Source organism: Ochotona curzoniae, unplaced genomic scaffold, assembly GCF_017591425.1.
Source record: "Ochotona curzoniae isolate NIBS_2020 unplaced genomic scaffold, NIBS_Ocur_1.0 contig_2699, whole genome shotgun sequence".
Lineage (NCBI taxonomy): Eukaryota > Metazoa > Chordata > Mammalia > Lagomorpha > Ochotonidae > Ochotona > Ochotona curzoniae.
The window spans coordinates 5,023,334-5,049,285 of NW_024465561.1; the positions used below are offsets into that span (position 1 = coordinate 5,023,334).

The 25,952-nt window shown below is 53.6% G+C and overlaps 1 protein-coding gene across 2 annotated transcripts in view; it reads right to left on the bottom strand.

Moving 5' to 3' along the window:
• Positions 1 to 25,952, bottom strand: part of WDR62 (WD repeat domain 62) — a 31,901-nt gene that overhangs the window by 510 nt on the left and 5,439 nt on the right. Inside the window, exons 4-31 of one of the 2 annotated variants that reach the window (XM_040976390.1) lie at positions 23,613 to 23,670; positions 23,213 to 23,383; positions 22,497 to 22,634; positions 21,946 to 22,128; positions 20,658 to 20,818; positions 19,604 to 19,793; positions 17,494 to 17,631; positions 15,626 to 15,804; positions 14,292 to 14,383; positions 13,698 to 13,823; positions 11,654 to 11,721; positions 11,453 to 11,574; positions 10,697 to 10,772; positions 10,206 to 10,317; positions 10,042 to 10,105; positions 7,508 to 7,630; positions 6,658 to 6,791; positions 5,882 to 5,934; positions 4,401 to 4,619; positions 3,252 to 3,379; positions 2,874 to 2,974; positions 2,457 to 2,567; positions 2,105 to 2,229; positions 1,784 to 1,893; positions 1,573 to 1,699; positions 1,439 to 1,490; positions 646 to 1,329; positions 54 to 202 (exon numbers count right to left, since the gene is read on the bottom strand). In XM_040976390.1, the coding sequence (XP_040832324.1) occupies positions 54 to 202; positions 646 to 1,329; positions 1,439 to 1,490; positions 1,573 to 1,699; positions 1,784 to 1,893; positions 2,105 to 2,229; positions 2,457 to 2,567; positions 2,874 to 2,974; positions 3,252 to 3,379; positions 4,401 to 4,619; positions 5,882 to 5,934; positions 6,658 to 6,791; positions 7,508 to 7,630; positions 10,042 to 10,105; positions 10,206 to 10,317; positions 10,697 to 10,772; positions 11,453 to 11,574; positions 11,654 to 11,721; positions 13,698 to 13,823; positions 14,292 to 14,383; positions 15,626 to 15,804; positions 17,494 to 17,631; positions 19,604 to 19,793; positions 20,658 to 20,818; positions 21,946 to 22,128; positions 22,497 to 22,634; positions 23,213 to 23,383; positions 23,613 to 23,670 (3,994 nt within the window). Of the gene's footprint in view, positions 1 to 53; positions 203 to 645; positions 1,330 to 1,438; positions 1,491 to 1,572; positions 1,700 to 1,783; positions 1,896 to 2,091; positions 2,230 to 2,456; positions 2,568 to 2,873; positions 2,975 to 3,251; positions 3,380 to 4,400; positions 4,620 to 5,881; positions 5,935 to 6,657; positions 6,792 to 7,507; positions 7,631 to 10,041; positions 10,106 to 10,205; positions 10,318 to 10,696; positions 10,773 to 11,452; positions 11,575 to 11,653; positions 11,722 to 13,697; positions 13,824 to 14,291; positions 14,384 to 15,625; positions 15,805 to 17,493; positions 17,632 to 19,603; positions 19,794 to 20,657; positions 20,819 to 21,945; positions 22,129 to 22,496; positions 22,635 to 23,212; positions 23,384 to 23,612; positions 23,671 to 25,952 lie in introns of both variants that reach the window. The other variant, XM_040976389.1, reaches the window with a different exon arrangement.

Sequence of the window (25,952 nt, forward strand, 5' to 3'; positions counted from 1 at the left end):
GGGCTGTCCCAAGGGAACCGCTCAGCCCTCTCCCTGCTTCGGGCCTGGCTTACCGTGTGATAAAGGCTGAGGGCTTCCTGAAAGGCGGTCCGTAGCCTGTGCACAACCCTCCCTGTGCGGCTAGTCTCTGGGGGTGGGACTTCGGCCAGAGGCCCTGGTGGTCCCCAGTGGCCAGGACTGCCCTGGATGAGAGTGAGTGCATCTGGGGATAGAAACAGAGCAGTAAGCGAGACGCTGGGCTGCCCAGCTGGTCTCAGAGAGGCCAGGGCTGAGCCCAGTCCACAGCAGACCCTCTGTCACTAGCGTTGCCACCTTATGCCCCGAGGCCCCCTGACCTCCCCACCTAAAAGCAGGCCTCTGTTCCTCTCTCCACTCCATGGGGCCCCCACTGTCCCCGAACATAGTGCTCTGCAATGCTTGTAGTTTCCCTATGGGTTTTGTCTGGGCACTGCCCTCAGTTATGATGTCAGCTCTCTCTAGGTTGTTCACCACTGTGTCCCCAAAGCCCAACATTAGTGAGGTGCTACTGAATACTTCAGTTGGTGAGCAACGCATGAGGGGCCCAAACCTCAAGGAGCCCACTTTGGAGCTGAGCCAGGCAACAGAAGCTGAGGGTCAGTCCCTTGTCGCCAGGAGGGTACTTACCAGGGGTGGGGTCCAGGAGGGGAGCAGTGCTACCAGAGATTCCAGGCCTGGCCTCTGGACACTGGGGGTTGCTGGAGTGGGCAGAAGAGTGGAGGGGCTCAGGGGCTGGGAGTCTCGTGAAGAAAGCAGAGACGTGGGGCCTTAGGACATTAACATCCATGGAGCTGGGGGCTGGGAAACGGGCTGCTGGGACCGTGACACAGGGCTGGGTGTCCATGGGCTCCTGGGACCAGATGCACATGGTGGGTGAGTCCAGCGTGGGCGGGGCTGGCAGGAGCCTATCACAGACGCTCGTCAGGGTCAGTCTCAGATTGGCCCGGGCCTCATGGTTGCCCCAGGACGGGAGGGCAGGCCCTTGGCCCTCTCTGCCAGCATTGGGTGTCACTGTAGTGGTGATGGGGTACAGCTTCTGGCCCAGTGAGGCCAACTCCCCCATAGATGAGGGCCTCCTGAGGGGCCTGGCCAGCTCAGCCTTGAGAGAGCCTTCACTGTCCTCGAGGGAGACGCTGCGTGAGATCTTGGCATGGGAGCTGGCAGTGGCCTCCATGTAGGCACAGGTGGCAGGGGTGTGGATCCCCTGAGGCAGTCCTGGGATAGGGACAGATGTGGGTGTTGCAAGCTTCCTGTCTGTGGGTGGCACTGGAGAGGTGGGGACACGGGGCACTGGGCCAGTGAGGCGGGGGGCTGCAAAGGAAGCAGATGGCACAAAGTGAGTGGATGGCTTGCATCCCACCTAGTGTGGCAATGGGGCCTGGCCACCTAGGGCCATTCTCACATGGCTGGGGGCACTCACCCAGTGGGCACCAGGCATCTGAGGTCTCCTCAACCTTCTCCCCCGAGAGGACCTGCAAGTATAGCTCAGTGGTGAGGGGCAGGCCTCCTGGCTCCTGACCCCGAGCCGTGGAGGGAGGCAGCTCCGGTACTCACATGGGTCCCATCTGGGGAGGCGTGGCCAGTACCTGCTCGCAGGGCCTCGGCTCTGGGTGGGCTTGCCCCTTGTTCAGGAGACTTCAGGAGGTGATGGGACAGCCGGGGCGGAAAGGGGTGGGCGAGCCTGTAAAGTGGAAACCAGGTGGCAGGAGATGCACAGACACTGGCCTGGAGAGGAGCAGGGACTGCGGGGGTCTCCAGCTCCTACCTGGATGTCGTCTGGAGGCGTGAGAGGAATTGGGCCGAGATGCTCAGCCGGCGATTGAAGATGTCCTCAGCCTCGGAGACCTTCACATCCCTCAGGGAGCCGCCGAAGAGCTCTGGGGCAGGTGCAAGGGAGCTGAGAAGCGCTGCAGGGCTGCAAGCCGAGAGTCCACCCCGCCAACCATGGAGGCCCAGTCGGAGCCACAGGAGCAGCTGCCTGATCAGCAGAGGTGACATCTGTCTGCCTGTCCCGCAGGAAAGGCTGGTCTCTGACACTGACCCAGGTAGGGGTCAGGGCTGGCTGGGCCCTACCTTCAGGGTGGGCATCAGTGAGGGTCTCAAAGTGATGCCGGAGGAACTTCTCCTGCTCAGGCGTCTGGGGCAGGGAGCTGTTGGCTATGCTGGGCCCCTCAGGCTGGGCAAGCTCTTCTTCCGAGGGGCCTGGGCAGCCTGTATAGGGCGATGGAGGAGGAAGGGGCAGGTAGGAGAAGCTGTCAACATGAGTCATGGCAGACGCCATCTGCCTGTGGAGAGTGGGGCTTGCCCAGCATACTCTGTTGCTGGGCCCCTGTGGTTCAGTGAGCACAGGGTTGGGGCTGTGTGGGGCCAGCGGCTGCTGCCTGTGCCCACCCTCGGCTAGGCCTGGGTGCTGCCCTTCCCCTTGCTTCCTGGTTTACCTTGTAGGGGGAGCAGCGTCAGGGCAAACCGGGGGGTTGGGTCAGGTCGTGGAGGGGAGGAAAGAGTGACGGCACAGGTGCACTCCAAGTCGGCCTCTGACTCGCCCGAGTCTGCAGGAGCAGGGAGTGGGTCAGGAGCCGCCATCAGGCCCACACTGGGGAAGCCAGGGCTCAGGGTATGCCTCCCTGGGCATTAATTTTCTTCTGGAGAAAGGGGACATGAGAGCAGCCACCCCTATTTTTCTGAAATGGGGAAGTTGCAGGGCAAGCATAGGGCTTGGGCAATGTCAGAGAGCAAATCTGTCTTCTGCCGCTGACTCTGACCTTCAGCCCAGCTGGGTCAAGGTCACCATTGGTGTTCAGAAAGGAACCTAGGCTGAGCAGACTGAGAGGGGTCCTTGGCCACCCCACACTTACCCTCAGGTGGGCTCTGCTCCTTGGAGCTGGTGAAGGACACCCTGAGGTAGGAGTCCCCGAGCTGGTCTCCAGACCCCACCTTGGCCTCCTCACAGGACTCGCTGCAATGCCATATTGAGGAGAGCAGTGAGAACCTACACTTGCCCAGGACACTGCTGGTCCCACCCAGAACCTTGGCCCTGCTGCCTGCTCCACTGTGGGTGCTGCCATGGCCCCTGTGGCCTCCTCCCCCTGCCAGGAGCTGGGAAACCAGTTGTGGCCTCAGCCCTCTCCACCATCTGGCTCCACGCCACAGGCACTGGGGAGAGTGAGGCATTCCTTACCATGGGCTCCCCTTGGCAGTGGCTTCCTCTCTCCTGTAGTGTATGGGCCACTCACCTGTCTGCTCCCGGGACTGTCAATTCTGTCTCCAGGGAGTAGAGGATGAGTTCGCTGGCCTCCGCTGACTCCCTCTGCAGGGGCAGGTAAGAGTGCTGCTCACGGCCATCCTCTTGGGGACTCTCGGACTGTGGGATGAGAGGAACTTAGCAGGCCCCCGCAGGCCACCTGGTGTCATGCCAGTTAAGGCTGGGAGGAAGGCTGCCTACAATCCTGGATGTGAAGCCAGGACCTATGCCAGGTGCTCTGCTGCCCCTGTGTCCCCTACCCCTGCACCGTCAGTCCCTTATGGCTCCAAAGTGAGAAGAGGCTGCTCTCTGAGTCCATTTACATGAAGTTCAAGAACAAGCAGACCAGTCCATGCTGAGGTCAGAATACTGGTCACCTTGGCCAGGGGGCACTGACTGGGAGGGCCCTAAAAGGTCTTCCAGAAGGCAGGAAATACTCTTTTGACCTGGACTGTAGACACACAGGAATTACCCAGGGAATTCATCGTGCTCCGCGTCTAGTCTGTGCACACTGTTTACGTACAAGAGGTCTTGAAAACATGCACCCAGAAATGCACAGTACAAAAACAAACAGAAATACACAAAATGGCATGGACTTCAGGATTTTTTCTTTTTTGCCAAAATCAACTTATGCTTTGATTCCATTTTCAACAAGTTTTTGGAAGTATCCTTGGCTTATACCATAATAAAGAAGGAAAAAAATGAAAAAGCAGAATACAAAAGCGGTTGATTTGGAAAACAAGAGTCTGTGCTAAAGCTGCCAAGCCCTGCTGTGGACCTGGCCTATTCTTGGCATTGGCTGCCTGCAGAAACCCTTGGAGGTAGAGAGAGGCAAGCTGCTTGCTCCAGGTGGCACAGTCAGGACGGGTGGGGTCAGGGCGCAATCTGCTCCAATGCCCCTCACTCAGATACAGACTGGCTGCTCTAAGACTCAAGCTCTTAAACCCCAAGGCACCTGCTTCCTGAAGGGACACTTGGCTGTGCAGCAGACCTGGGCTCCCACTCCTGGCCTCCTCATCTACCTTCTCCATGTCACCAGAACAGGCCAGTCAGTCCCACTGCACAGCAAGAGTGCTGGGGCCACCATCCTGGGTGGGCAGCTGTTGCACAGGGGCTGCAGACCAGGCTGGATGGGACCTACCTCGCTGAGCAGGCCTGCCAGGTTCTGCGGCTCCACTGTGTCCAGAATGGAGTCCTCCAGGCTGTCGGGCTTCATGGGGGTGAAGTAGCAATCCAGCTCACGGGCATCCAGGATGGTCTTGAGGGGTTGCTGGTCAGCCCGCTCAGCCCAGCGCCCATGGGGCTGGTAGCTGCGCTTGGTGTGGAAAGCCCAGCCCTCGGCCACATCATCATCTCCTAGCTTGAGGCAAACAGGTCTGTTAGATCTGCCACCCAGATATGAGTGGAAAGCAGATGTGCCCACTTGACCCTGCTCACCACTGCTCCTACAAACACTGTGGGTGGAGAGATAGTGGGTCAGGGGCCTAGAGCCAGCCTGCCTCGAGGCAGTGTCACCCACCCAGTCATTGCTGTGGAACTCTGAGCCTTAGCTTCCCCAGTGTTTCATGCGGGTACAAGTGAGGAGTGAGCGGGGTGCCCTCACTGAGGTTCAGCACAGCGGCACTGCTGCACTTGTTCCCATGGCAACACGTGATGCTCAGGGAAGTGTAGGGCCTGAGTGGGCATAACTAAGTGTCCCAAGGAGCTGGCACTGAGGCCCTGACCTGAAATACAACATTGTTCCAGAAACAAGCCTCGAGTCTCATAACCCCCTGCCAGCTTCTAATGCCACAGCTCCTAGCTACCTCCTCACTGGGGCAGCACTCATCCCTTCAATCTTAAAGCTGCCCTGGGATCTCTCTCCCTCACAATCAACTGGCTTCACTCACCTTTGAAATCCATCTAGAGTCCCACTCCTCCTTCATGCCAGTGCAGAGTCCAACCCCTCCAGCTTGGCTTATATCCAGGCCTCCTCCCTGCCCAGCTCTCGGGATGCCTGCCACCTGCAGCCCCAGGGACTGGTCTATCTGGTTAGATGAAGCCTTCTGTGGCTCCCAGGCCCACAGCCCTAGGGCTGCAGGACAGCCGCAAATGTCAAAGGACCCATCACACGCATGGCCTCTGGGTCCTCCCCGAGCTTTTCTACTCTACGCCACCCACATGCCCCATATGCACCTCAGCCTCTGTGCGCCTCCTGGTTCACACTAAGTTCAGGCCCTGGCACTGCCCAGACGTCATCCTCCCTCAAGCCCTCTCTTGCTTCCCCTTAACTGCCCGTCCCACTCTGCTCACTCTCCTCTTCAGTGTGTTTGTTTAGAGCATTTACAGGCTCTTCATGTGCCACAGAACTCCCTGTTCACTATGGACACTGACCCTCATCTCCAGGCACAAGGACACAGTCAGCCACCCCGCTCATAGCCAGGTCTCCGACAGCCAGAACAGCACCCGGCACATAACACGGGTGTCCCAGAGCGCGAAGCTGTCTGGGCTGGCACTGGAGGGATGACAGGGCTCTCCAGGGCAGAGAGAGATGGGGAAGCAGAAAACATTCCAGGAAGGACATAGTGTAGCCACGCGCCTCCTTCACCAACCCCTTGGCATCCCCAGCCCCAGAAGACTCACCAGCCGCTTCGCCCAGAGTGGCAGCTTGCCGTTTGTCAGCAGGCAGCGAGGATCTGGCAAGACACAAGAAATCCATGCGGTAGAACCAACAGGCCGGTAAAAGGACCACACGCGTGGAACGACCACTTTCCGAGGAGGCAACACAAATCAAAGAGGGCCTGTCCCACTGATGGCAAGGGAAATGCAAATTGAATCAGCAGAACCGAACTCATAAGCTTCAACAACACAGACTCAGTAGGGATAAAAACTTAGGGGGGTGGAGGGCTCCACCCAGTGACAGGTGGAACAGGGACTGGATTTGGACAGCACTTGAGGGTCTCAGCTGAGTGATCTCATGGCCAATCAGAATGAATGGCTTGGAAATAGGAACATGATTTACACTGGAAACGTGGGATTTTGCGTCTGAATTAACGTTACATTCTGCAATCAGCTTTTTAGAAACTGGTAGCTGTTGGGGGCATCTCATCGTTCCCCTAGTAAAGATGGATGCTGTTTGCAAGCAAAGCCAACATGAAAAGCAGGATAAACAATGGAGATAATGCATTTTCCTACATCCCTACATCACCTGCCTACTTAGATCACATCTAATGCCACTTCTCTCGAATTTTCAGTCAAATGAACCAAAAATTCTCTTTCCTGCTTAAGCCAGAGTCTGGTTGGTCACTACTACACTGGGAGTCTCGACCAACAGGATAATCATCGGGCCTCGAGAACCAAGCAGTGGGCAAACCCAGCAGTGGTTCTAGTCAAGGTCCCTCAGTGGGCTGCTTTCCCACCTGGATCCAAGCTCTCTTTGGACGGCGTCTTCAGCAGCTCTTCTGCTTCACACTCTTCCTCCAGCTCACCCTCCGTCTGCTCTCCAGGGCTTGGTGAACGAGTGTCCCCAGTTGTGGATGCAAATGTCTCCTGTCTGAGCCGGGAAGGACCACAGTGAGGAGGGAAGTACTGGCATGTGAGGCTGGGGGACTTGCCCAGAGCTGGGCCTTGTGCTGGGCTCCACATGAACATATTCCTGGCTGCTGGTCATCTGACATAACACCTCCACCAAAAAGATCTCACCTCCATAAATAAGGCTCAGAAACAAGACTGTGTCAGCAGCACTGGGGGTAGATCCTGCTCACAGCCCTTGGGTGAGAGCCTCAAAACCAGAAAAGCAAAACCCACCTGAAGCCTAGATTTGTAGCATCTCTGCCATGACCTAGACTGAGGGGTGGGGTATGTGCTAGGCCGGCTTCCCACAGAGCCCTGAGGGGCCACATGGGAGCAAGGGCAAAGCCTCAGGACAGGGAGAGCATGATGGACAGCTCAGAGATGGAAGGGAAAACACGGAAGGCTCAGCTTCCTCAGCTTAGGGCAGGAGGATGCTCAGCTGCCAGCTGGCTGGGCTCAGGCTCCCGCACGCCCATGAGGACATGCTAGCCAAGCACTTTGCTTTTCAACTTGAAACCCCCTCTCATGTGCATTCCCAGAATTTCCAATGCCAAGTCAAGTTTCTATGTCAACTTCCTGCCCATTGGCCTGTGATGGCACGAAGGCAGGGCCCAGGGCTGCCTTGGCTATGGCCACGTGCCCAACATCCCTCACTCCTCACGCGGCCCAGATGAGGTGGAGAGAGGCCACCAGGACCTGGAGTTGCTGCGCCACTTTCGGTCCTTGGTGTGCTGCTGTTGTTCCTGGTGGTCAATCTCCAGCAAGTGCTGCTTCATGCAGTTGGTGATCTCGGGGCCCAGGTGCCAGATGAACACGCAGCTGCAGAGACCAAAGGGAGAGTTGGATGGGGAACATGCCATTGCCACACATCACACCTGCAGGTTCCAGAGCCACCTTGAAAACCACAGCAAAGACCCTGCCCCCAGACCATGCTGGAAAGCACCACTCATCAGCTTCATGTAGGAGTGCCAGATATGTCAGATCTATGCCCTGGCCTGGGTCCAGGGGCTCCCAGCAGACAAGGGCCTGAGGAAGGGGGCCACAGGGGTGGGGTATAAATGGAAAGGAGTAACAAGACAGACTTCCTCAGGAACAAACTTATCATCTTGTTCAGTTCTCATCAATTTAGATGGTGTCATCTTCATAAAAACATTATTTACTTTAAAAGCAAAATTAGAGTGGAGGGGAGGGATGACACAGAGGGAGGTCTTCTATGTATTGGTTCACTCCCAGAATGGCCACAATGACTGTGTTCCTGGTGTCTGAGAACCAACCTGCTTGCCCCTGCAGTGTAAGGATACTTTAAAAAGTTAGTGGAAAACGAAATTAAAAAGTAAGTTTATTTGATGCAAAAAAATCTTGAAATCCATGAATACAAGGGGCCTTTGAAAATTTCAGATAGATACAGTGCGATAGCTTAGCAGTGGCCAAAGTCCTTGCTTTGAATATGCTGGGATCCCATTTGGGCACTGATTCTAATCCTGGCAGCTCCAGTTCCCATCCTGCTCCCTGCCTGTGGCTTGGGAAAGCAGTCGAGGATGGCCCAAGGCTTTGGAACCCTGCATCCACGTGGGAGACCGGAAGAAGCTCCTGGCTTCAGATTGGCTCAGCTCCAACCATTGTGGCTGCTTGGGGAGTGAGCCAACAGATGGAAGATCATCCTCTCTGTCTCTCCTCCTCTCTGTATATCTGCCTTTCCAATAAAAATAAATAAACCTTAAAACAATTCACAGCTGCAGCTGACATTGTGCAACAAAGTATATGCCTGTTTTGAGTCCCAGTGGCTCCACTTCAGATCCAGCTCCCTGCTAACATGGTTGGAAAGGCAGCAGAAGATGAGCCATGTACTTGAACCCGTGCCACCCATGGGGGTGACCCAGGTGGAGTTCTAGGCTCCTGGCTTAGACTGGTCCAGCCCTGGCCACTGTAGTCATTTGGGGGAATGAAGAAGCGGATGGAAGATTTCTCACTTTATTTCATTCTCTCTGTAACTCTGACTTTAAAAATAAATCTAAATAAATAAATAAGAAGGAAAGAAAGACAGACAGACCCAGCACGGCAGCCTAGTGGCTAAAGTCCTTGCCTTGCATGTACCAGGATCCCATATGGGTACTTGTTTGTGTCCTGGCAGCCCCACTTCCCATCTAACTCCCTGTTTGTGGCCTGAAAAAGCAGTTGAGGACGGCCCAAAGCCTTACAACCCTACACCCACGAGCGAGATCCAGAAGAATCTCCTGGCTCCTGGCTTTGGATCAGCTCAGCTTTGGCCTTTGTGGTCATTTGGGGAGTGAATCAGGATGGAAGATCTTCCTCTGTCTCTCCTCTTCTCTGTATATTTGACTTTGTAACAGACAGGCAGACAGACAGATAGATAGATAAATTAAATGCCCATTATGAGAAATCATTGTGGTCCAGTTGATTTAGCCAATCCTTGAGATGCCATCCCATATTAGAGTGGTGGTTCAAATCCCAGCTGCTCCACTTGCAGTCCTGCTCTCTATAATGTGCCTGGGAAGTAGCAGATGATGACTTTAAAGCAATGCATATATATATATATATTTTAAAGATTTATTTATTTATTTAATACAAAGTCAGATATACAGAGAGAAGGAGAGACAGAGAGGAAGATCTTCCGTCCAATGATTCACTCTCCAAGTGAGTGCAACGGCCAACGCTATGCCGATCCGAAGCCAGGATCCAGAACTTCTTCCGGGTATCCCACATGGGTGCAGGGTCCCAAGGCTTTGGGCCATCCTCAATTGCTTTCCCAGGCCACAAGCAGGGAGCTGGATGGGAAGTGGAGCTGCCGGGATTAGAACCAGTGCCCATATGGGATCCCGGGGCGTTCAAGGTGAGGACTTTAGCCTTTGAAGATTTACTTACTTCTTGAACTATACAGAGAGCCAGAGATCTTCCATCTGCTGGTTCACGCCCCAGACAGCTGCAATGGCCACATTTGGGCCAAAATGAAGCCAAGAACCTGAAAGCCTTCTGTTTCTCATATGGGTGGCACTGCCCTAGCTCTCGGGCCATCCTCTGCTGTTTTTCCAAGCCCATTAGCAGAGAGCTGGACTGGAAGTAGAGCAGCCAGTACTCAAACTGGCACCTATATAGGAGGCTGGCATTGTAGCAGCAGTTTTACCCGCAAAGCCATAACCCTGGCCCCTTTCACTAACTTTCTGAGGTCTTTTCATATATGTTCCATCTGTTCCCAGGGAGGCCCCGCTCACCTGTCTCCAGACACTGTGATGAGGTGACGACAATCATAGGTGAACTTCATGCCGGTGACGATTTCTGCAAGCAAAGTAGAAAAGCTGCACTTGCCTTTGGAGTCCAAGACCGTGTGGGCAGGGGCAGGCCTGGGAGAGGGTGCCGTGCAGCCAGGTACACCAACCTGAATGACCAAACATCTTGGCAACACATTCGCCTGAGTAGAAGTCGATCAGCGAGATGCTTTTGTCAGAGCAGCTCGTGGCCAAGAAGGTGCCTGAGGGGTCCACGTGGACCTGCAGGGAAGAGGATGCAGGTGCCCCTCAGCCTACCTGCTTCTTCCCTTCGAAGTCCAGCCCTGTGCAGGACCCCACAATGGGGACTCATGCCCTACAGCCTTCACCATTCAGCCAGGCAGGAGAGAGACTCCTGCTCCTGCCTTACCGGGGAAGGAAGTGGCCAAAGCCGCTGAAGTCTTCTCCTTGGCCTTGGCAGCATGTACCCAGCCAGGGCAAGCCCAGAGAGTAGTCTAGGCCCCTTGGATTCTCCCCCAACACCCAAATGCCCTCCTTATACCCCTTACCGCGTGTGGGGGCTGCCAGCCTGTGACCCTTTACGCATCAAGGACACAGGGCTCAGGTGGTCCCTCTGGGCAGCGGGCAACTCCCTCCTCACCTTCAGGAGGGATCCCTCGTCCCCCTGGGAGCCCTTGTAGCACTTCTTCTGCTTCCCATTCATGGTGTTATAGACCCTGGGGAAGGGAGAGGGCAGAATGTAGCCAACAGGGCCTACCCGTGCACGCCCGTTTACCAACTGGTTCCTATTGCCCTTCTCTCCCCCAAAGCTTCTATTACTTCTTGTCCCCACCCATCTGGTGCCTGGACAGAAACCAGGCTTAGGGGACAGAGACCCCATTTACTGAAGGAAATGCTGAGTTAATGTCTCCCCTCCTGCCTTGGGGGAGGCAGAGATCCTGTGTGCACTCTGTTCCCTGCTTCCCCCGATCGCTCCTCCACCTCCCTCCTGGGCTTAGGTAGTCTCCCTCCAGAAGTCTGGGAGCACCTCCAGGCTCCCCTGTCTGGGCCTGACCACTCTGTGCTGTCACTGTCTGGTAAAGGAGCCGTGTCCCTTCCACTAGGTCAGAAGCTCCATGCAGGCAGGCCCAGGGCTGTCCTGACCACAGCTGTGACCCCGACACTACGCAGCTCTGAGAGGGACTCAGGGAAGGCATGGGAATGACTCACCCACAGACTGTCAGGGGACTGGGAGAAGCCCTCTGTAGACCTGGTGGCCATGCCTGGGAGGGCCCAGCTGCTAAGAAACATTCCCTGGGTCCCTCTACCCCTCCAACTTCCCAGAAGCCAGATGAGCAAGGGGAGGAGAGCAGATGGCCCAGGAGAGGCTCAGCTAAGGCCCAGCTACATTCCTCACCTCACGTTGCGGTCCTGGCAGGCCACAGCCACATACTTCTGGGTGATGTCAATGTCCATATCATACAAGGTGGTTTTCTCCGCCACGTGGTGGGTACGGACAAAGTGTAGCCCGTCTGAGGCCTGGCAGGAGAGGCAGGACCTTTAGCGGACACCCCTGACCAGCGTCCACCCCCGGCCCTCCAGGAGGACAGCGCCCCACCTGCTGGGCACTGCGGAAGTAGATGCTCTTGTCGGCCCCACAGCTGATCATCTGGATGTCTCTGTGGCCTGGGGAAGAGCGGGCAGTGTGTGGGAGCTGGCCAGCTGCACAGTCGGGGGGCTCCGGCCAGAGAACTCTATGGCAAGGGAAATCAACCTGCAAGGCAGGCCTGTGCAATTGGCAACAAGGCTGGATAGGGAAACCAAGGCCAGGGACACCATTGCTGATGTGGGACAGAGACAGGTGATGCCAGCAACAGAGGGGAGGTAGCACTGTGGCTGGAACAAGTGGGGACAAGCTGGACAGCTCACACCATTGACAACGTCCAGTGAGCCTGACACCAGGCCCTGTACATGGACCTGACATTCCTGACTGCCTTTTGCCACTCCCTGTACAAGGTCAACATGGACTCAGCGATAGAGGCCTCGTCCTGGGGCACACAGAGCCAGCCTGGGGTCAGGCATTCTTTGGTGCCCCAGCCACATCTGCAAACGCTCTGCTCCAAGTCTAGGCTTCTCCTGAGCCACAGCTGCCTGCCTATTATGATTCTCATCACAGTCCTGCCCTAGTGAAGCCCTGGACTTGGGGGCTGCCATGTGGCAAACACAGCCCACTACTGCTCCTTCAGTGTGCACGTCTTTATACAGTAAGGGAAGAATGCACATCAGCAGTCCTGGTACAGCAGTCCTTTACGACAGCACACGGGCCAGCTGGTCCAGTACCAGACATTACTCAAGCAGGAGCTGGGGTGCTCAGAAGGGAATGGGTCCTGTAGAGGGGAGGAGGCATGATTTGGGAGTGTCCCAGGAGGGCCCGCCCACTACAGGTAAATTTTGCCTAGCCTATGGCCCTTGCGACCAATATTTAACACTATTCAAACCACAGGTAAACTGACCCATCTCTGGCCATAAACAGTGGGTGCATTGTCCCAGGCCACAGCCACTATCAGTGAACTTTGGCATGGATGCTCACCGTGCTCCTTTGTAACTGTACACAGACATAGGGTTCTTCCTCTCCTGTTTCTATGGAGCGGGTGGAGAGACTAAATTCTTCTTTAGCAGGGCAGCTGAGGCCAAGCTGTGGCTGGCAGCACCTCCTTTCCACCACTGCTCAGTTTCCACATCACCACTGGGTAAGCCAGTTCAGCCACAGCAGAGCACCCCACAGGCGGGCTTAGCTCGGCATCCTTTCAGACCAGCCAGAGGGCTCCACGTTGCTTCAGAAGGTAGCTTGGAGGTCTCACTCCTGGGGCCATCCCTTTGCCCAGCCATTACTTCTGGGCGAAAGCTCTTGACAGTCTAGATCTTGGAATTAACTGAGGTGTTCTCTCCAGGAATACAATCTCCCTAACTACAGTTTGGACAGTTCCTGGGGTTTGATCAGTTAAATCCTCACAGATCCTGACTCCTTTAGAATCCAGTGAGGCCAGGAATCTCCATACCAGATCTTTTTAGTCTTGTAAGAATTCCTTCCATTTCCTGTTTGGGCACAGGCTTTGGTGAAAGACAACCTTAGGCAAGATACTTGGGTCTGCATGTGCTGGCAGTGGGGCCGTGGCTGGGGAGCATGGGACAGAGCAGATAGGTGCTGTCACCGTTTGTCCTGCCAGGGTTACCAGTGCTTGTTCCATATCAGAGAGCTAGCACCCTGATTTTCCTTTTAGGGACACCCTCTTCAGGCTAGTTCCCCTGAATCAGGGGACACCTGGGTCAGATATGGTACTGATAGCTGTTTCTGGGAAGGGCAGGTTCCTCAAGTCAGGGCAAGGAAAGTCAGCCTCTGCTGCAATCTGTGGGGAGAGCTGAATTATCTTTCAGGAGTATAAGACCCCGCTCATGAAAGGTTCAGTTCAGATGGAAACCTGAGAGTTAAGCACACACACCCCAAAAAACACTTCATCCCTTGGGTTCAACTGTGCCTAAAACCAGAGCTTCAGCTTGTCTGCCCCTTCAGTTCCACCTGGTTCTGGAGGAAATTTCTGCTGTTCCCTGCACCAGAGGGACTCAGGTAACCAGATGCCAGAGGCAGGAAGGAAGGGGCTCACCAGCAAACTTGATGGCCGTGATAGAGGAGGAGTGGTCATCCAGGGTCTGTTCCAGGTTGTAGTTCTTCTCCACATTCAGCACATGGATCAGTCGGTCCCGACTGGCCGAGGCCAGCAAGGTCAGTCCTGTGTGTGCAAGAGATGGACCCAGGGTTCCTGGAAGCTGTGTGGATGTGTCAGCCTCCCAGAAGGAAGGGGACTCACATACACACACACACGAAGGTCAGACAACCACGTCAGCCAGGCTGTCAGACCCTAGGGGTCTTGAAAAGGTCTGCAGGTATTTGTTCACTACAATATCCTGGCAGTTTTCCGTAGGTTCCAAACTTGTTCCTGACAATTGATCTGTCTTCTTCAGCGGAGGACAAGCTCATGCACGCATTCAGCTCCCTAGCTTGGGCCCTTTGGGGGATACTGGGATCAGCAGTAAACTGCTCAGCTGAGTCTTGCCTGCACGTGTCCCAGTCACCCTAGTTGCACTGTGCAGCAACAGGCTCCTTTACTAAACACAGAAGACTTGTCCTCCATACTCCCAACAGTCACAGGTTCTTTCCGTGGCTCCATCTGATCACCCAACACCCACTGTGGGCTCACCTGTCTCAGGTTTGGAGTACTCCAGGCATAACACCTCAGCATCATGGGCCTCCACCTTGACCAGCTCGTCCATGAAGTGTAGCTCGTGGATTCTAGGAGACACATATTGCCCGCTCTTCCCAGCCTGGAGTCCTGGCTGCCCAACCCTCCCAACCGTCCCAACCCCACCGACCCCAGGTGCTGTGCCACCACCAAACAAGCTTATGATAGCCAGGGAGGCAACATGGAGCCCCTTTCCCAGCCACATGGTCCACAGCTGCCCAACCACCTCTGCTCACCTAGAAACCTGCCCTCACTAAAGGAAGTGTCGAGCCAGAGAGACCTGAGAGGGCACCTGCTCCTGTGATCCATGGGCCAGAACAGAACCACAGGACCTGGAACGGTCCAACACAGCCTAGCTGTGCTGCAGCGGGGCGGGGGTGCGTGGGAGGGGTCTATGGGAGCAGCATAGAGGCCAAGGGTCAGAGGTCACAGTCAAGGCTACAACCTTTAGACAATATCTGGTTCCAATCTGCCATTCTTAAAGAGCCTCAAATCTAGACCTTCTCCCTTCTTCCCAAATGACATTAGTAAACAGGCCAGCCAGCTCCCCACTCTCTATTCAGGTTATTAGCTATTTGTTTCACTAGACCTGGTTCATTCATCTGAAAAAAAAAAACAAACAAACAGAGCTGACAACAGCACTTCCTTCAGAGGGCTGGCAAGATGACTCAGCCAGCTGAGACCTGTGCCTGGCCCAGGGAGAGCGCTGGACCCTCGCGGGCTCCTGCTACCCGCTGACCACATGGCTGAGCTCCAAAGCAGGAGCAGCCCACAGACAGACACACTGGGTTTACCTCGGGCAACAATTCCTGTTTAAAGATCACAGAATTTCACAGAAAAGTCTGTAACTTAGGCTTCTTTTGGTGCCACCTGATGGCTGTCCTCTTAAGGGGTACAGGCTCTCTGGTTTCCCCACAGGCTCAGCCCCCGTCACTGTCCCTGTGACAGGGCTCCTGTTCTGCCTGTACCTGTTAAGTGAGCTCTGTGGCCCTCAGATGTCCCACCTGGCCCCTCTCTCAGGTCCTCCTCACCCGGCACCTCCACTGTCAGCTCCACACGGGCACCACAAGGTGGGTGGAGCCCTGTCTCTTCACACCAAAGGCAAAGCTACTGTCTAGCCCTCAGAGAGCCCCTTTCCAGCTTGCCTCGCCAGGGTGGCTGGTCACCAGCCTACTTCAGTCCCTCCTTCCCAGTGGGCAACTGGAAGGGCCAAGCCCGGGCTCCTCCCTGCTGCCCTGAGAAGCCAAGCTGTTGCTGGGAGGCACACCTAGATGCCACCAGGGCCCACTTGCCTCAGATTTCCACTGCGGTCGCCTGAAGCCAAGTGCTGGCCATCAGGACTGACCTGCATGACGCGCACCCCAGCTTTCACATCCACGGGGGTCCCGTTCTCGATCCCCCGGTCGGGGAAGCGTGACATGTCCTGCAGGTGCTGGGTATCATTTTCCACATACAAAACCTTCAGAAGGGTCTGTAGGAAGGAAGGGGGAAGGTAGACTCAGGTCAGGGCTATGACTCCAAGCCTCGCTGGAGCCAGAGCCCCAGTCTTCGTCAGTACTAGAACTGCGCATCTGGAGCCAACAGCATTGAACAGTGTTTCCCAGTGTCTCTTGCAGCTGCATGGAGCTGCACAAACCTGTTCTGGGCTGTGAGATATGGCTCCAGCTCCAGGAGCGATAGTGGAGCATGAGAACAGGGCCACCTCCAAAATGACTTGATGGGGAGCAGGAAGGGCGCTGCGGCTCGAAGGACTTCCTATAGCTGCCATGGTTACCTTTCAACTCGTGAGGGAGAAGTCCAATGCTTATATATATTTATTTATTTATTTTTATTTTTATTGGAAAGAAGGATATACAGAGAGGAGAAGAGAGAGAGGAAGATTCCCCATCCAATGACTCACTCCCCAAGCTGCCGCAATGGCTGGACCTGAGCCAATCCAAAGCCAGGAGCCAGGAGCTTCCTCCAGGTCTCCCATGCGGGTGCAGGATCCCAAAGCCTTGGGCCATCCTCGACTGCATTCCTATGCCAGAAGCAGGGAGCTGGATGGGAAGGGGCCTGCTGGGACCAGAACCAGTGCCCATATGGGATCTGGTGCATGTCCAAGGCAAGGACCCTAACCGCTATGCTATCACGCCAGGCCCTTTACCTCTTGTTTTGAGCCAAACACAAACTGCCTTTCCCAGATGCAGAAGACTGTGTCCTTGGGCAGGGAGTGGGGCTGGTGGGAAGGCAGGGCCTGCCACACACACCACTTCCAGGGTCTGCTTCGTTCCAGTAACACTGACCACTTCCAGCTTTCTGGCCCGCCCAGCTCTTCCCCACCACAGGGCCCTAGGTGTGGAACTTGACCTTCCCCTCTTTACTCCCTCAAACCTCTGTGTCCCTCATCTCCATGAGCTCTTCCTCAGAAAGCTGCTCCTCATTTCCCAGACAAGATGCCATGATACGGTGAGAGGTCCCATTAGCCCTGGGTGACAGCTATGGCGTTTCGTTCCATCTGTGATTTCACATCAGCTGTGCCACTGTCAGTTCACTATCTGCCTCCCCTACTTGACCACGGGGCAAGGGCAGAAGAGCCTCTTAGTCACTGCTGTGTCCCCAGTGTGCGGCAAAGCAGCTGACAGGGATCTTAACGGCATCTGCCAAAGACTTACATGCAAGATTCAAGCCTCAACTCCCCAGACAAGCTCCCTAACTCATCTAGGAATGGTGACTGAATTTCTTCAGCAAACTCTCTTCTCCCTGGTTGATGTTCCTAGGACCCTGCCAGTGCCCCCCTGGTGCCCCAGTAAGCAGATGTTAGTTAGGGAACGTTTCTGGCTGGCTTGGCCTATCAGGTACTCTTCTAGGGAATTTTTGATACAACACTTGGGTGACAACTGCATCACTGTTGAGTGTTAGGCTGCCTGGGGTGGTTGTACCCACACACACCTAGTAAACATGAGCTGGCTGGCAGGGGGAATCAGAGAAGCCAGGCCGTGCCACCTCAGACAGAGCAGAGAGATGAGAGATGAGAGGAGAGTGACTTGCTATAGTTCCTGCCCCCTGTGCCCTATGCAGCCTAGCACGTATGTTCCAGAAGGTTCCCTCCTGACCCAATATCCTGGCTTAATGTAGATCTTTGTTTCCCTGCAAAGATGCTTCCCAAGAAGCCACTTACATTGCTGAAGATGTTCTTCTGCCAGTGAGAGTCACGGCTACCATCCATGTTCCAGAAGCGGATGGTGTTGTCTGAGGAACAAGTCAGGAAAGATCCTGACGGCAAACAAGCTCTCTGGTCTTCAAACTCAGGATACACCTACAGTTCCCAGAGAACAAGGCAAAGGCGATTTATTACAATTGGCTCAACACAGCACCACGATACACTGCTGCAGCTGTAAGCTGTTGAGAGTAACAGAACAGTACACTACATTCTGTGACAGAACTAACCAAGAAACAAATACACAAGATGCTATCATCCTCATCCCACCTTGAGTTCTTCAAACATTTCCACAAATTTCCAGGGAAAAACAGCTCAGCCAAAGATCACTAAGCACAGAAGGGAAACGTGGCAGTAACAAGAAGCAAGAGATTCAGAACTTAGCAGACTTTGAATACTGGAATTCTCAGAATATAAAATAACCATACTTACACATACAAAAAATAACTGTGACAAGACTAAAAGGATGCAATGTCAACCAAAGATTAAGCAGAGCTGAAAGAGAACCAAATAAAATTGCTCCTGGAAATTAGAAAGACGCCCTTGCTCCTGGTTTGGCCTGGTCCAGTTTTGGCTGTTACGGTGTAAACTAGCACATGGGGGTTCTCTATAACTACTCTGACTTTTGAGTAAATAAATAACTCTTTTGTAAAATAATATTTTCAATATATTTCAATGTGAACTAGTAACAATATTAAATAAAATATCTAACTACCTTTAGAGGATAGGTAACCGTTTTATTATCTTGAAAACCAGTAAATAAAGGGAAAGAACCAAGTTTTTCCTATACTAAGTATACCACTGGATGAACAAATGGGGACCATGGGGCGGTGCACCTTCATATAAGTAGTTCAGCTAATAAAAAGAAATGGTGGGTTAAAATATCACCCTATCCTCATGATGCAGCTAGTCACTGAGCAGAGATAGCTGCTAACACTAACGGATAAACTCGCTTAAGTCTTGTGTGGCCTTCTCTGTTTCCCTTTCAGAAATAGGACATTAGAATCATAGAGGAGAGAGGGCACAAACAACTCTTAAATTGGCCTAGAACTTTCCAGAACTGATGAAAAGATTTACCTATAGAAAAAAAATTTTTTTTGACTAAGAGAAAAAGTGCAACAAAAACGTTAGTCCTATGAAGGCAGACGGATTCAGGAAAGCCCAAAGGCTGAAAAGGCACTCACTCAAAAGGCCCAAGTTCTTTCTATCTTGAGTTGGAGCAGAGCAAACATAGTTTCTGTAGGACAAGCAGTTCCAATAGTAAGAATTTTTCAGCAAAAGTAAACATGAATTGAGTAAAATACAGCTCTTTCCCCACTACTTGTCTTATATGCAAAGTTCGAACAATCAAAAAGAACGAAAGAAAAGAAAAAAAACCCCACAAACTCATATTTGGAAAACAAAATGCACAGTAAGAGACACAAACGAGCCTCCAGGAAAGCCCCCATGAGCTTCGGTCACTTCTGGCAAGTGTGTTGGAAGGCCCTGTCCTCACAGGCCTCCCTGGCTGCTTTTTCTAGAACAGCACTTCATTGCCCCTCCCCCCACCCCTTCCTTGTTCCTTCAGGGAGGCAAAGCTACTTGGTGTGTTACAGCCTGGTGACGTGCCACGTCTGTCCTCCCTCCCGGAGCGCCACTGAGAGAAGGCATTTCCCTCCCGGCGGTCTCTCTCAGGCCCTGTAAGGGCCTGGCAGGGTTAGGGTAAATGAACATGATTTTTCGTCATTCATGTTCTGATTCTTCCTAAAATATTTTTAAAAGATTTACTTACTTGAAAGGCAGAGTTACATAGGAAGTGATTTTCCAGCCATGGGTTAACTGGCTGGAGCTAGGCCAAGCTAAACTCAGGAGCCCAGAACTGCAGCCTGGTCTCAGGTTGAAAGTGTAGCAGCCAGGGCTTGAACTGCCAGCACCATGAGTGGCAACTTAACCAGCTGCACCACCACACAGGCCCCGATGAATACCTTCAGAAAGAACAGCTGACAGGCTGCGCAAGCTCTGTGGCAGCTTTCTCTGGGTCCCCACATGGGAGCTGAGCAGAGCAGCGGCAGAAGAAGCGAGAGGGGCTCACCTCCACATTCCAGACGTAGGAGCTGTGGAAGAGCTCGGACCACAACTTGCTCACTTTGTTGATATCCTTAACATCCCACACGTAGACACTGTGGTCTTTATAAACGCAGGACAGCCACTGGTGCACAGGATCAAAGGTCAGGGCCACTGTGTCTGGGTAGACTGCTTCTGCCTTCCTGTGGAAGAGGAAGCTAACAAGGCCACACAAATCGTCAGCTACCATCAATGTCACCACAACCAGTGACAGCCACCTCTGGTGTCTCCAGAGCTGCCTCCTGCCTTAATGTCATCCCCTGTGGTCTCTACAACCATCCATCCCTTCCACTCCAATCCCGCTTCCTCGTCCCTTTGCTTTCCTTCTAACAGAGACGGCCACACTGGACATTTCTGCCTGGTCCCTCCAACCACGTAACATTCACTAACGTCTCTCCCTGACTGCACCTAGCCCTCGTTTCTGTCCTCCCTGAGCACAGAACGGGTATGTACCCTCAAGCCTCTGCTCTCCCTGGCCTCCCCAACACACGATCAAAACCTCTAAAGCAGCAGGGGAGCTGTGCCTTGGCCTGGGCCTCTCTATCAGGCTGCGTCACTGAGCACTGGCTGTGCGCCTGCCTAAGAGCTTTAGCGGCGCTGAATTGTCACAACCACCCCAAGAGGCGGGTCACGGATTTACAGGTGAGAACACGAAGTACAGGGAGGCATCCGACTACGGAATACACTGTCTGAGGGTGCTCTCTCCTGCCAGCACCCACTAGCCCAGCCCACACTGTCTCTTAGCAAAGGCACCCTTGAGCTAGATTCTGACAATCTGCAAAGAGGCAGGCACCCATTACCCATGGTTAGGTAGTCCCCTTCCATAAAACAGGCTTATGACAAAGGGGAAATTGAGCCACAGCCTAGCCCTTCCATCTCATCTCAGCATGGCCTCAGAAAGGAGGCCTAGTTCCTCCTACCTAGTCTGCACCTCGTCTCCTACCATCCTCCCTTTGAACAGTGGGCCCAACTGGTTCTGGATGGTTGTCCCTGCTCCCTCTCCCTTCCTTGCTGGGCAGTACCTGGGCTCCAGGCCCTGGGCCACGTCTACCCCAAGATAGTGTGGCTTCGGCAGGTTGGCGAGGTAATGCAGGCTGTGGGCCTGGAAGATACGGACTATCCCGTCTGTGCAGCCGCAGAAGATGAGCTCCTGGCTGACACAGAGACAGGAAGACAGGGACACCTGTGGGAACAAAGGGAACTCAGTGAACTTGATGCTTTCTATGGCCCGGCCCAGGACTAGAGAGACTGGCGGAGCAGCCTGGGGCTCCAGAAAAGTTTTAGTCTCTTGAATCTAAGAAGCTCAACTTGGCACACTGTAACATTTTAGAAGTCAGGATACTGCAGGGTCACTTGGGAGCAAAGCTGCCAGCCAGGCAGAGGCACCAGCTGGAACAGAGAAGCTTAGCGGTACAGGGAAGACATCTCTTCAGACAGGCCATGTCCACTGACAGGGCTCAACTCCAGGCTGACATTTTGTTTCCTATCACCTAAAAATAGCTCCATAACACGACAGCACAGAAAACATAAATAGTACACGGGAGGATTGTCTGTTCTACCAGGATACGCAGACAGAAGAGGCAAGAAGTGCCAGGCCTCTCAGTGCATACGAGTGTCTTCCAAATTTAGAGCAAAGGATTCCTTTGTCTGGTGGTAGGACACTAACCATCTATTAAAAGCTTCTGACTTGCTTAAAAAGATGTGGTAAATATTGGCAAGAGGATTAAAATGAGAAAAATGGAGGGTCTGTAGGAACCGCAGATAAAACTTCTGTATGCCATTAACCCTGCAGGTAACCTCTAGAGGTGTGGCCCGAGAGCAAGCTGGCGACGGGAACCAAGGCTGCAGTGCTCCTGGCGGCAGCCAAGTGGGCAACTGACGCCAGGACGGGAAGCCAGCTGGCCTCTGCGAACTTCCAGCGCTGCAGGCTACCGACATATTATCTTTTAGTCTAATTTTCAGGCATTTTGGACTGAAAAAGTATTAACTCAATGGTTCCTTAGATGTGAAAAAAAGAAAATGCAGTCCAGTCAACAGTCAAGCTCATGAATGAGCAGTTGCAAAGCGAGCCCTGTGCTAGTTGCCTCACTGACATCACTGCATGAGACTTCCTGATCAATTCTGTGAGGAGGGCAGAATTCCCATTTTACGGATGAGGAAACCTAGGCTGAGGGACGGGGCGACACTCACCCCGAGTCACACAAGCAGAACCCGTGTGGTCAACACCGACTGGAACAATACGGATTCCCCCTGAAGACCCATACAGACAAAGTGTATGTCCCCCACTGATGAGGGAGGGACTGGGCATACCTTCAGGTTGATCCACTTCTCCAGCACCCTCTTCTCGTTGAACTGGCAGAGGAGACCCGAGCAGGACACGCAGAAGGTGTAGCCTGCCATCCGGCCCCGGCCACACGCCACACCACAGAAGATGTTGTTGTGGAGCTCCCCCAGGATGCCTGAGCGCCCTACGAGGGGCACTGTGCCTGTCACCTGGAAGCATGGCAGGACAGAGGAAGAGACTGGCCACACAGCTTGGCACCCAACACGACCACGATGGGTCCCTCAGGGCCAGAAGGTGCAGAGCAGCTAAACAGGAGGACTCTAGGAACGTCCTCCAGGGGAGGGGAGAGAAACACACACACACACACACACACACACACACACACACACAGGGCAGGAGGGTTGGGAGGCAGCGACCCAAGATTCAGATTAATCCCAGAGCCAGGCATCAGAGCAGGGCCTGCCAGTCGGAGGCCCAGTAAGAAAAGCTGCCAGGTCTCAGGTGGAGACAGGTGCCTGCCCACAGCTGTTGGCCACCTCCCCAGGGCCTGACTGAGGGGATGCGGACCAAGACTCACCTTAGCCTCAGTAGAGACTTCCAAGAACCAGAACCTCACATGCCGGTTCCCCACGGTGACAAAGTAGCTGCTGTCTTCAGAGAAAGAAAGAGCGATGACCCTGCATGACACCTTGTTGGAAGCCACCACGATGTCTTTCTGGAAGAATCGGTGCAGAGAAGCTCATGGCAGCACCCATCCTGTGCTGCTGTTTATGCCTTGGCCCTTGGCCCTGGCTCGTCTCAAACCTGTCTCTGTTCTCCTTGGACCCCACAGTGAGCTCTTTACAGGAAAACCTATAAGGGATTTTTCCCATTCCCAATCTGCAGAAGGAAAGCTGAGGTTATGGGCAAATCAGGATTTAATATCTGCTATTGCTGATTCAGGTCCCTTGCCCCTACCCTGCCTATTCCCAAGCCCTGCCTCTCACTGCATTTTAATTTATTGAAGTCTAAACTCAACCAAGCAGATACTGTTGGATCCACTCTACAGATGAGAAAACACATTCAGGAAGGCTGAGACTTCTGCTGAGGGTCACAGCATGGAAGGCTAAGAATCATTCGAGAATTCCTCCGGCTCAAGCACATGTCCCATGTGATGAAATCAGCATGTAATAGCTACTTACTGAACACTTACTGGTTGACTGAGCACTTCACTAAGTTATCTGAGTTTTTCCTGAGACTCAATGTGCACTGGCAACTGGCTGCCTACTCATATGCCCGCCAGCTGGCACTCACCTTCCAGTCCCAGACGTTGAGCACCATGTCGTGCTGGTATCCCATGGACACGATGTGCTTCATATTGGGTGAGAAGGCCACGCAGGCCACGCCGTACTTGTGGCCCAGCATCTCCGCCACCTGACTTTTCTCCTCCACATCCCAGATGCGTACGGCTGGTCTGTGCCCATTCTGGGGAAGGTGAGGCAGTTACTGCTGAACACGAACCAGGAAGGGCTCCAGGGGCTGGCTGCCAGGGCTGAAATTGGCACTGCCATAGGGTGTGCCCAAAGCTACCTCTCCCATGTGTCAAAGGGCTTTCCTGGCCCAGCAAGGGCTAAATCAGTGACCACCAGCCCAGCTGGGAGAAGAAGAAATGGCCTGGAACCTTACCCATTGCTTGGTCATGAGTGTGACTCACCTCTCCTGTCACTATGTACTTCCCATCAGGAGAGAAAGCCAGGGCGCTCAGAGACTTCCTGCGGACAAGGGAGGGAGTTGCTGCTGGGTTCAGCCGAGGCTGGGCAGCCAGGTGCCAGTCTGGCTCTGCATTCCTGACTCCTTAGCCTTGAAGGGGCCAGGAGGGGTGAAATGGAAGCAGGTCCCACAGAGCCAATGGTGCCTGTGTGTCCAGCACAGCAACAGGTGGGGGAGGGAGAGATTGGGAGCAAAAACAAAGGCCCCTTCCTCCTAACACACCAAACCCAAATGGAGTTAACGTGGCAACAGAAAGTGCTATCATGCCCCTCCAAGAGGGTGGATGCCATAACACTCCATCCTTCCAGGAGCCCTGAGAAATTCAAGTGCAAGGGATTTAGCTAGGTCATGGCCCAATGAAGGGGTGGTAATGACGCAGAACCCTGACAGACACCAGTCGTCCTGCAGCATGTGCTCCACTGTAAAACTGTTTAAATGTTTAGAAAGCTCAAAAACAACCAGAAACTCTCCCTCCCTGACTCGGATCTAGCCTGAGCAAGGACTCGATGACCGGACAGACCAGCATGTATGGCAACAGGATTCACTGTTCTTAGTGAAGAGTGTTTTCTTTCCCTCCCCTTTCAGTTTCCTTTGTTACTTAACAGTGTTGATTCAGTTCAATTTCTTTTCTTACTTAACAGTTTATTAATTCAGTCAATTTCCCTCATATGAGTTAGCACACTGGCGGGCAAGTGACTAAGCAAGTGTCTCCAGGGTCAGCACTGTGGTTCAGCAGGTTACACGGCTGCTTGTAACACTGGTGTCCCCTGTGAGCATCGTGGTTCGAAGCCCGGTTGCTCCACTGCTTGGCCACCCCCTACCCGCGTGTCTGGGAAAGCCTGAGAAGATGTCCAAGCACTTGGATCTCTGCCGCCCACACGGGAGACACGGATGGAGTTCCTGGTTCCTGGCTTCAGCCTGGCCCAGCTCCAGTCAGTCATTTGGGGAGTGAAACAGGTGGAAGGCCTCTACTGTCTGCTTCTTCCTCTCTGTGTCATTGTGCCATTCAAACAACAAAATAAGCCTTAAAGGACACAGTGAATGCCTTTGAGTCTGACAACTTTGCAGAACATTTGCAGCCATCAAATCAACCCTCCTGTGGTTGTCCCTCATCCCTTACAGCAGTAGGAAGCTGAGCAGCCTGCCCGACAGTTCTCATCAACACACCCCCACTGCACTGGTGATGGCCGTGTGCGCAGCTGGAATACACCCCCCACTTTTCCTGCACCTGCACAGGTACAACCACATGCTCAGTCTGGCTGATGACAGGGAAGCCATCAAGCCACATGGCACTTCCAGAATAGCACTTCCTGAAACAAGTACACAACAATCACAACTCCATCTTGGGCCACGGTGTGATCTCAAAAACAGAAGCCACGGCCCGGTGGTGGCTAAAGTCCTCGCCTTGAATACCCCGGGATCCCATATGGACGCCGGTTCTAATCCTGGCAGCTCCACTTCCCATCCAGCTCCCTGCTTGTGGCCTGGGAAAGCAGTCGAGGACAGCCCAAAGCCTTGGGACCCTGCACCCGTGTGGGAGACCCGGAAGAGGTTCCTGGTTCCCGGCTTTGAATCAGCACAGCAACGGCCTTTGCAGTCACTTGGGGAGTGAATCATTGGATGGAAAATCTTCCTCTCTGTCTCTCCTCCTCTGTATATCTGACTTTGCAATAAAAAACAACAATAACAACAACAACAAAACAAACAAACAAAAAAAACCCAGAAGCTACGTGGTAAGCATGGCAGAACAAAGAGAAAAGACCAGGCCCCTGATACCTGCCAAGACAAGGGGAGTCTGTGGCCTCTGGTTTTAATATGTTGCTCTAGGATCATGTTTCTAACAGGAAGCAGCAACTTTATTTCCAGAGGAGGCCATGGCTCAGAAAGTGTCTCATTTAAGCTCACACAGTGAAAAAAAAAGAGTCAGCACTGGTCCCAGCCCAGCTCCACCTTCATGGCCAATGACAGATCCACAGCCAGAATCCAAGGACGCAGCAAGCCACTTCCTGAGTGGGCATCTGTGTGTGCCACATAAGAGGACTTAGCACAGCTGAAGGGCCGTATTTCTAAGGATCCTAAGGGAAGGGGAAAATCTACCTTATCTAGGACCTGGAAATGTCATCTATGAAGAAATGCAATCAGAAAGGAGTAACTTGTGTAAAGATTAGTAAAGCATGGAAGGTGGAAAGAGCGTGGCAGAAGTTGGGGATGTGGCCTGTTCAGCTCTGACCTGTAATTGCTCAGGTGTACTCGGCATGGTCTCCAGCCCCTCCAAGCCCACAGG